At 35.2% G+C, this 10,098-nt stretch overlaps 1 protein-coding gene across 1 annotated transcript; it reads left to right on the plus strand.

The window, feature by feature from the left end:
• The first annotated feature begins 2,313 nt into the window (after positions 1-2,313).
• On the plus strand, positions 2,314-5,984 carry LOC107949636 (transcription factor ICE1). Its single transcript, XM_016884369.2, has 4 exons — positions 2,314-3,753; positions 4,682-4,909; positions 5,193-5,363; positions 5,671-5,984. Exons 1-4 carry the CDS (start codon positions 2,698-2,700, stop codon positions 5,752-5,754), a joined length of 1,539 nt encoding a protein of 512 aa, XP_016739858.2. The 5' UTR covers positions 2,314-2,697; the 3' UTR covers positions 5,755-5,984.
• The last annotated feature ends 4,114 nt before the right edge of the window (positions 5,985-10,098 follow it).

The following is a 10,098-nucleotide window of genomic DNA, read 5'->3' on the forward strand; positions in this document are numbered from 1 at the left end:
CCACAATTAAGGATTTTCCCAAATTTAATAATTTGATAACATTTGAGGATAATGTTTAACCTTACAATCTACTTTAAGATTTCTACCTAAAATTTTAAGATCGCAACTCCCTTAAGGTTTCTACCCAAACCTTAAGATTGCAACTCCCTTATGGTTTCTACCTAAACCTTAAGATACAACCCTCTCAAAGAGATATAAAGAAGTAAACAAAGAAATAATCCTTAAAAGGTCAAAATGTTTGCCAATAAAACTCAAATAAACAAGAATACAATTGAGCTAAAGAATAACAATAAAAGCTCACAAGTGTGTACAAGAAAGGTATGAAAGAATTAAGTAATAAGGTTTTTTGATTGATCTTTAATCTTGATGATCTCTTTTATTGTTGTAGGATCTTTGGAAGCTGATATTTATACCCCCTAATTGATTTCTAACCGTTGTGGTTGTTGGAGATATGAATAGAGTCGTTGGGGATGTGAAAACTAGTGCATTTAATTCACCTGCAACAACAAGTATCAGTACCAGCTAAAAATGTATTGATAATTTTTTCACTTAATGCAAAGTTCAGTGACCGTTGAAGCTAAAGATATCGATACCAATGAACTTTTATCGATACAATATGAAAAGTATCGATACTAGATCGATACTTAGCTAAATTGGTTGAAAACAGAATGTCAATTTGGTATCGATTTTAGAATGGGTATCGATATTTTTAAAACTATCGATACTGATACTTTTTGGCCTAGAGCAATATTGACTTGTTTTAAAACAATTTTAACTTCATTGAAAATGTTTAACTCATCTGAAACTATTTTAACTTGATTTTATCATTTTGCCAATTTTGTTTAACTTTAACTTTTATTCAAAAACACTTTAATTTGTTATATCAAAATATATTATCAAATAAAGCTAGTTTAACATGTGAAAGCCTTTTATTTCTATTAACTTCGCCTCGTGGGACACTAAGGTTGTGCAATGCGGCAAAATCGGGTAATTTCCCTAGAAAAAGGTTTAAAAAGCATAAAAATTTATAAAAATTTTAAAAGAATTCTAAAATTATAAAAGAATTAGAGCTTTTAATTTTTTTTTAAAATATAATATTTAAAATTTATAAAATTATAATTTTTTTACAAATTTATAAAATTATTAAAAAAATAATAGAAAATTATGAAAATTTTAGAATTTTCAAAAATTATAAAAAAATATATAAAAAAACAACAAAAAATTATTTAAAAATTATGAAAATATAACAAATTATTTTTTATGGAGCCATCTTTGAGATTGATTAACTTGTCAATATCATCAATATAAACACCAACTCCACATGGGAACATGGTGTTGTCATTAAGGAGCCTGAACCTCTCCTCTTTGACCTTAACTCAATTCTGGTTCTTTTTCTCGATGGTCAACTCTTTATGTCACAAATTAGTGAACCATGTTGATTCTTTTTCATAATTTTATAAAATTTTTAATAATTTTCTATTTTTAATATTATTTGCAATTTTTATATTTTTTTCAATTTTATATTATTTTAAATAAGTTTTAATATATTTTTATATTTTTTTCTTTTTATAATTTTTTTGAAAATTCTAATTCTTTTACAATTTTTATAATTTTTTGAAAATTCTAATTTTTTAAATAATTTTCTATTATTTTTAGATAAATTTCCATATATTTTTAAATTTTTATAATTTTAAAAATTCTATTTTTTTGAAATTCTAATTATTTTATAAGTTTAAATTTTTTATTATTTTTAAATATTTTAAATGAAAATTACCAGATTTCATCATGTGGCACAACCTTAACGTGCCACATAGTGAAATTAACGGACTTAATGGATTTATATTAAAATTATTTTTTAATAACTTAATTGATTAGTTAAATTCGATCAAGGGCTCAATTGAGTGTTATTTTCAATTAAGGTCTTAATTTACTATTAAATTATTTTACATAGGCTTTTATATATATATATATTAAGTTTTAAAACAACCCTATTACGAATTCACTAAATGTTCAAATTAGAGCTTAGATTACTCACATAATTGTCAAATCTTTCAAAAATAATGTAAGGGCTTAAACTTTAAAAAAGGCATTTTAATCTACTTTGTAATAAAAATTATGTATTTAAAATAAAACATGAAAATTGAATTAAATAATATTTAAAAAATAAAAGTATAATTTAAAATCTATAAGATATTTGAATTTAAACTTTTTTTTGAAAGGTTTATTTAACAAATTTTAGCCTAATTTGAGCATTTTGTGTGTTTTATAGGAAGATTTTGAAAGCGACCTAAAATGTTACACCCAATTTCAACTCCTCAAACTTTATTTACCTCTTTATTTATTTCACCACGTATCATTTAATCCCTCTAAAATCGACAATTTGATTGTTTTTTCCCTTTAGCTGATTCCATCAAAAAGCTTTCGCCCTTTCTGCAACTCTCTCTCTCTCTCAAAAGCTGCCCCATTCCCCCTCCCCACACTATTTTAAGTTCATAAGTGCTCAACAAAAAACAAAGTCAGGTTTTGATTCTCTCTCTTTTCAAAGAAAACAAAGAAAATTTTGAGTCCTGCATAATCAAGAAGTTCTCCCGAAACCCATGCTTCCAAGGGTTAGTGGCCGATAAAGACTCAGCTTCATGGAACCGAACCAGCTACAACAGCAGCAATAATAATAACAACAATAACAGTGGTGTTATAATGGAGAACAAAGAAGATATGGGTACTTTTTCAACATTCAAATCCATGTTAGATGATGAATGGTACGTAGGAAACAACAGCATTTCAAGCCATCAAGATATTAGAGACCTTTCCTTTACTTCAAATCTTGGTGACCATCATCAAGATAATCTTTTGCTCCATCATCATTCTCTTCCTTCAGTGGATTCTTCATCTTCATGTTCACCATCTTCCTCCGTTTTCAACCATCTTGACCCATCTCAGGTACAGTACTTTTGCCAACCAAAACCAAACTTATCTTCAATCCTTAATTTTGTTTCTAATAGCCCTTTAGACCATGGTTTTGATTTGAGTGAAATTGGGTTCCTTGACAACCAAGCAACAAATGGTACTACTTTGTTGAACAGGGGAAATGCTGGGGTTTTGGGTAGTTTAACTGATCTAGGTCATGATAATCATTTAGACCCTGCTAATTTGTGTCCTGAGGCTCAGTTTTCGAGTTCTCGGATAGTTCAGCTACCAGAAAATGGTACCGGGTTTGCTGGTTTTGAAGGGTTTGATGAGAATCCTGGAAATGCTCTGTTTTTAAAGAGATCTAAGTTGTTAAGGCCACTAGAAAGTTGTCCTTCCGTTGGTGCACAACCTACTTTATTCCAAAAAAGAGCAGCTATGAGGAAGAATTCAGCTGATAGTGGACCAAATTTCGGGGTGTTAGATGGAGGAAAGGTTAGTGTTCAAAGTGGTACTGAGGGAGATAAAGGGAAGAAAGAAATGGGTAAAGAAGAGACTGAGAAGAGGAAAATTAACAACAGAGATGATGTAGAAGATGTGAGCATTGATGGGTCAGCTCTGAACTATGATTCAGATGAGTTTACTGAGAATACCAAGGTGGAGGAAACTCTTAAAAATGGGGGAAATACCATAAATGCAAACACTAGTGCTACTGGAGGAGACCAAAACCAAAAGGGTAAAAGGAAAGGGCTTCCTGCTAAGAATTTGATGGCTGAGAGGCGCCGTCGAAAGAAACTCAATGATAGGCTTTACATGTTGCGCTCTGTTGTTCCAAAGATTAGCAAAGTAAGAATTTTCTTTCAGACTTTCTTTTTATCTTGTGAATTCAAGTATGAACTATTGTGTTCATTTTGATCCTCAGAAAACCATCAAATTTTCCTACTTTTTCTTATTTTGGTGTGTGTGTTTTTGTTTTCTGGGTGGCATTTTTGGATTATATGTGAGTCACTGGCAATCTTTTGTTTTTATGTCTTCTGAAAATGCTGTGAGAAAGTTAGCATTAATTTCTCTCACATGGAGTCTGGTTGTGTGTTTCAAATTTCACCATAATTCTTTGGACCACATTTCAGTAACTTCTTTCAACTCATCCATAAGTAAAGTTCAATACTTGCAATCTTTTCTTATCATGTCTTTATACTTTTATATTTGAGCACCGTAAATAGTTACATTGTTGGTATTTTAGCAACGATATAAAACACATAAAATATGAAAGAAAGATATATTGGAAGCACACAATAATCTGTTGTATTGTTCAGATTATATGGGCAAAAAAAAAAAAACAGAAACCTGTTAAACTTACTCCTAAAATCATGCCACAAACACTTAACTTACTCCTAACATCATGTGACAAAAAATTAAAAATTAAAAATTAAAAATCCCTAAAGACTTGGTCTACAGACCTATTATTAAGCAAGTCTAAGGCACATTCTCCACATACATCCTATGTGCTCTGTGTTTATATTTTTCTTCAAGTATCTATGTTTAGCTCGCCCACGAAGCCGACTCTCTAAATTCATGGAAACAACTTTAAAAAATTTGAATGTACCCCATACCCATGGGTTTGTCAAATGAAGAGTAGTTAAACTTCTAATCTAACTAACCTCGAAGAAGGAGCATGTTGCTTTACTTGCAAAAGAAGGGTTTTGGGAAGTTCGTATTTTCTTAGTTTTGCTTCTTAGAAATAGTATGATTTACCTTCTCCTTTTACTTATAGATGGATAGAGCTTCAATTCTCGGGGATGCTATCGAGTACCTGAAGGAACTTCTACAGAGAATCAATGACCTCCACAATGAATTGGAGTCAACCCTTCCAAGCTCCTCACTGACACCTACAACCAGCAGTTTCCATCCATTGACACCCACTCCAGCTACCTTTCCTAGCCGTATCAAGGATGAACTTGGCCCCAGTTCATCACCAGGTCTGAATGGACAGCCAGCAAGAGTAAGCTTCATATCTATATCATGAAAAGATACTTTCACCTTTTACTTTTCTTTGTTTCTGCAATTATATCTAGTTAGGTCTTTCTGAGTTTTAGCAAATATCAGTTTTTAACTGATCATATATATGTTGTACATGGGTACTTGAAGAAAAATGAAGAGTCAGAGAGTAACATAGAAATGGTTTGCATGTAGCGTCATTAGATATGAGTCACATTGTAAATTTAGCCAAATTGTATGCTAACTGATTTAGCCAAATGTGTGTGTGTGTGACTGTATTTATATAGGTTGAAGTAAGGCTGAGAGAAGGAAAAGCTGTAAACATCCACATGTTCTGTGGGCGGAGACCAGGTCTTTTGCTCTCCATAATCAGGGCCTTGGACAACCTTGGACTTGACGCCCAGCAAGCAGTCATTAGCTGTTTCAACGGTTTTTCCATGGATATCTTTCGAGCTGAGGTACATTTTCTGACTCCTTGTAAGCTTCCCATTTTGCTTTTCAAAAGTTGATGACAGCAATAACGGTGGTGACCATGAAAACTTTAACATGATCATGACATGAAAGAAAAACGAATATATGTAGCTTTCCCTCTTAGCCAACTCTGTTATCATGAGAAAAGCATCTGCAGTTTGGATTATAGCTTTCTCCTATCTGGTTTATCATGCAAGTAAAGGATAGGAGGGGTATCTTCTATATTCTTATCGAGAATTCACAGTTTGCTTTTGAGTTTTAACATACTAATTGTTGTGTTTTTCAAATTTCCAGCAATGCAAGGAAGGGCAGGACATCAATCCTGAGAATATCAAAGCTGTACTTTTGGATTCAACTGGCTTCCCCAATATGATATAGAGGTTTCTTCCCCCAAGTTTATATTTTGACCATGAATAGTCTTGAAATCTCCATGATGTAAGTGTATATTTGTTCCACCAGATCAAATTATATAAACCTGAAAAACATTAACTTTGTTTCTTCAGGTCGGAAACTCATCATCAACTAAGCTAAACTTTTGGACAAACTAATAAACTGTAATTTGCAAAATCTTTTTCCGCTTTTTACTAATAAAAACATATGTTGTTATATTTGGAATGTATGTAGACTATAGTTGAGCAAACATGTGGCGTTACGCCTTAGATTTGAAACACTTTAAATTCAGATTTCAGATTTGTTTTTAAAGGCAATACTCATATGAACCTGAGAAAGTGGGTTGATATGATCCTGGAATTATTATGGACTTTTCCAACTAAGCCAATTCTCTACGTTGCATGAAATGTGCTGCTTTTTGTGGCTAATTTACTAAAAAAAGTCCTCTTTTTTTTTAAATTTACCGAAATGGGCCGATTTTTTGATTATTTACCGGAATGGTCCATTTTCCGGGAAATCGCGTCCACGTAAACGCGATGTCAGGGTACGTGTCAGGACATCACGTCCACGTCAGCGCGATCTGCTGACGTGAAAAGAAACCGCACCCTCAAGGACGCAATTTCCTTCCACGTCAGCAGGTCGCGCTGACGTGGACGCGATGTCCTGCCACGTAGCGCGTTCCCAGGGACGCGATTTTGACGTTGATTTCACGTTTGGGTTTTCTAGCTTTTAGGGTTTAGGGTGCAGGCTTTTTAGGATTTAGGGGTCCCGGAATAAATTATTTCGAGTTAACGTTTCTGGTCAAATAGTATAAAATTGCTTCTACCAGGATGCTATTTGAGAAGAAATCGTGCCCTCGTGCGATTTCGCTATAGTTGGTTATGTAAGAAATAATTTTTTTTTGATGTTTCTGAGTAAATAGTATAAAATCGCTTCTACCAGGATGTTATTTGAAAAGCAATTGTGAAATCGTGCCCTCGTGGACGCGATTTCGCTATAGTAGCAAGTTTGGGCTGAGGCTATAAATTAGGCAGAAAATGTTATTAGAATGCATAAGTCATAGCAGAAACATTTTAGAGAGGCTAAGAAAGTTAGAGTTTCAAAATGAGTGAACGTATTAGTGCTGTTATTTACTACGATTGTGAGGTTTGCCACACCGAGAATAGTGTTTTTTTGTCGGAGAATACGGTGCGACTGTCATTTAACCAGAACATAGATTTGACAGAATTTCGTAAAAGAATTAGGCGTAAAATATTCGGAACGACGTCAATGAAAGTTCTGTCAATCACGTATCGATTTGGTTCTTGTGTTGATCCGGTGACATATGACTCGTTCGACATAAAAGGTGCTCGTAGCTTGGAGGCAATAGTACAGACTCATCTTGCTAGCGGATCAACTTATATTGAGTTATATGTACAATTTATGTCGCCAACTAATGTACTTCCGTCCGGTGTTCGAGATGTATACACGACCCCTGGTCGACACTCGGTTAGCGGGTTACAAAATACGGAACGGCCCATATTCGGTAGCAGTGTCGAATGCACATCCCCCGCAAGACACTCTGTCGGTGGATGAGACATGTACGTCGGTGGCTCGATGTTTGACGCTGGAAATACGTATTGGGGAACTGCATCAAGTTTTAGTGGATGGCAATCTACATCCAATTAGGGACGTTATCAAATGCCTAGAAGAAGGGATGACGTACTACCTACGACATCAACCGGTGAGGGGACGTCGTACGCTGCAGATGATTGTGGGTTAGAAGATGACTCCGATGTGGATCCACCTCGAGAGCCCGAGTTGGATGGTGCAGAGGTGGGATTATTTTCTGAATCGGAGCCTATTCCAACAGAAGGTGAAGATGGTGAAAGGAGTTCAAATGATGAAGAAAATCCACGATTCAGAGCATACTCACCTCCAGCCCACATGCATGATGTCGATCTGTCAGCGGATAATGCGTTAGAGTTTCCAGATCTACCACACCGGATGCGCGATCGTACAAGTTCGGGTGTAGATTTCGATGAACTTGAAGTTGGTAATCAGTTTACCAATAAGAATAGTTTTATTGGTGGTTTGAAACAGCATAGCATAAAAAACGGCGTTAATTACCACGTCGTTAAATCAAAATCTGATAAGTTTGAGGCGAAGTGTGCGGTGCAAGACGGCACATGTTCATGGAAAATCGTCACCTCGTTAAGGAAAATGACAGGGTTGTGAGAGATAAAAAAGTACAAATGTCCACATACATGTGCTGCAGGTACAGTATTGATGTATCTGAATAATAATTTTATTTTGCAATGTTGCATTATTTAATGTACTCCCTCTGTAGGTGTTTCACAAGATCATCCCAAAATGGATTCAGCTATGTTGGCTAGCTTGATATTGCCCATGATAAAAGCAGATCTTAGGACTTTAGTGCCGGTGATAATTGCCAATATCCGTAGCCAAATGGGGTACACGCCCTCTTACCGCAAGGCTTGGATAGCTAAGCAAAAGGTGTTGGAGAAGCTGGATAGTGGGTGGGACGCCTCATATAATGAAATATGGCAATAGTGTCAGGTGCTAGAGAGATACGTCCCAGGTGCCATCACAGACCTTGAAACAGAACATGCGCACTACAACGGCCGATTGCTACGTGGATGCCAAGTGTTCAAACGCCTATTTTGGACCTTTAAGCAATGCCGAGACGCATTTCCATACTGCAAGCCGTCGGTACAAATTGACGGTACCTTCATGTTCGGTAGGTATACTCATCGGCTATTGGTTGTAGTGGCACAGGACGGCGGTGGGAGAATTCTTCCAATTGCATTTGCAATAACACCGGGGGAGTCGTCTGATGACTGGGATTTCTTTCTCTCTAGGTTAAGAAGGCATGTGTGCCCCCAACCTGATATCTGTGTTATTTCAGATCGGGGCGCCGGTATACTAGCTGCATTTGATCGAGAGGGAAGCTTGTGGCAGCGCACACACCATAAAAATTGCCTAAGACACGTTACTTCGAACTACTACAGGCAATATCCATCTAAGAGCGAACGACGACAAGTGACCAACATGGGTATTTACTCTATAACTGTATTATTTCGTTTGTCAATTTGAATTAGTTTTATTGGTAGAAGTGGTATAAAATATTCGCTATGAACTTATATTGGCAGGGTATGAAATAAATAAAGATCGTTTTCACGAGATGTTGGCAATTTTACGATCCCAAAACGAAGAAGGGGCGGACTACCTTTGTAACATACGTTTCGAACAGTGGGCACAAGCATACGACGGAGGCCTACAATATGGCCATATGATGTCGAACCTGGCAAAATGCATAAATTATGTTCTTAAAGGAACGCGTCATCTACCAATTAAGGGTGTTCATTCGGTTAATCGATCGGTTAACCGACCCGAAATAACATTAACCGAATTAACTGACCTTTCAAAATCTTTAACCGTTAACCGAACCGAAATTTTTTTAAAAAAATTAACCGAACCGAAATTTTTTTTAAAAAAATTAACCGAACCGAAATTTTTTCGGTTAATTCGGTTGGTTAACCGAATTAATCAAAATTTATATGTTTTTTTTTATTTTTGGTTAAAAATTAACCGAATTACCCGAATTAACCGAATTACCCGAATTAACCAAATTACCCGAATTACCCGAATTAATCGAATTACCCGAATTAACCAAATTGAATCATTACATAATTAAATTATTTTTAGACTTTTAGACTTTAGTTTTAGTCTTAGTTTTAAAATTTTATTTTTATTTATTAAATTATTTGTAATTTAATTTTATGATTGGGTTGGGTTGGGTTGGGTTGAATACTTGGGTTTAGATTGGGTTTAGGTGAATAGTGGACCTATTTATATATTATAATTTTATTTATTAATTTTTTCGGTTAACCGAAAAAATTCGGTTAACCGACCAGTTTCGAATCGAATTAACCGCTAACCAAAAAATTAAAAAATAATTAATCGATCCCCGATCGATTAACCGAATTTGATCGGTTAACCAAATTTTTTCGGTTTTACCCGAATTTTGCACACCCCTACTACCGATAATATCGGTTGTGCGAGAGACATATTTCCATTTGGTGGGGTTATTTCCAAAGCGAGCAGCAACTTATGCAGGCCAGATGCAGGGTGACCATGTATGGTGCAGTAAGGTAGTTCAAGAAATTAACAAGGCGAAGGCGAGGGCAAACATCATGCACACAGAGTTTGACAGACCGCACCAAGATGTTGGCGGGCAATATCGTGTACACTTGTGAAACAGGACTTGTGACTGTGGGAAGTTTGATGCACTTTGTTATCCATGCGCTCATGTTATTGCATCTTGTCAGA

The sequence above is a fragment of the Gossypium hirsutum genome, chromosome D03 (assembly GCF_007990345.1).
Source record: "Gossypium hirsutum isolate 1008001.06 chromosome D03, Gossypium_hirsutum_v2.1, whole genome shotgun sequence".
Taxonomy (NCBI): domain Eukaryota; kingdom Viridiplantae; phylum Streptophyta; class Magnoliopsida; order Malvales; family Malvaceae; genus Gossypium; species Gossypium hirsutum.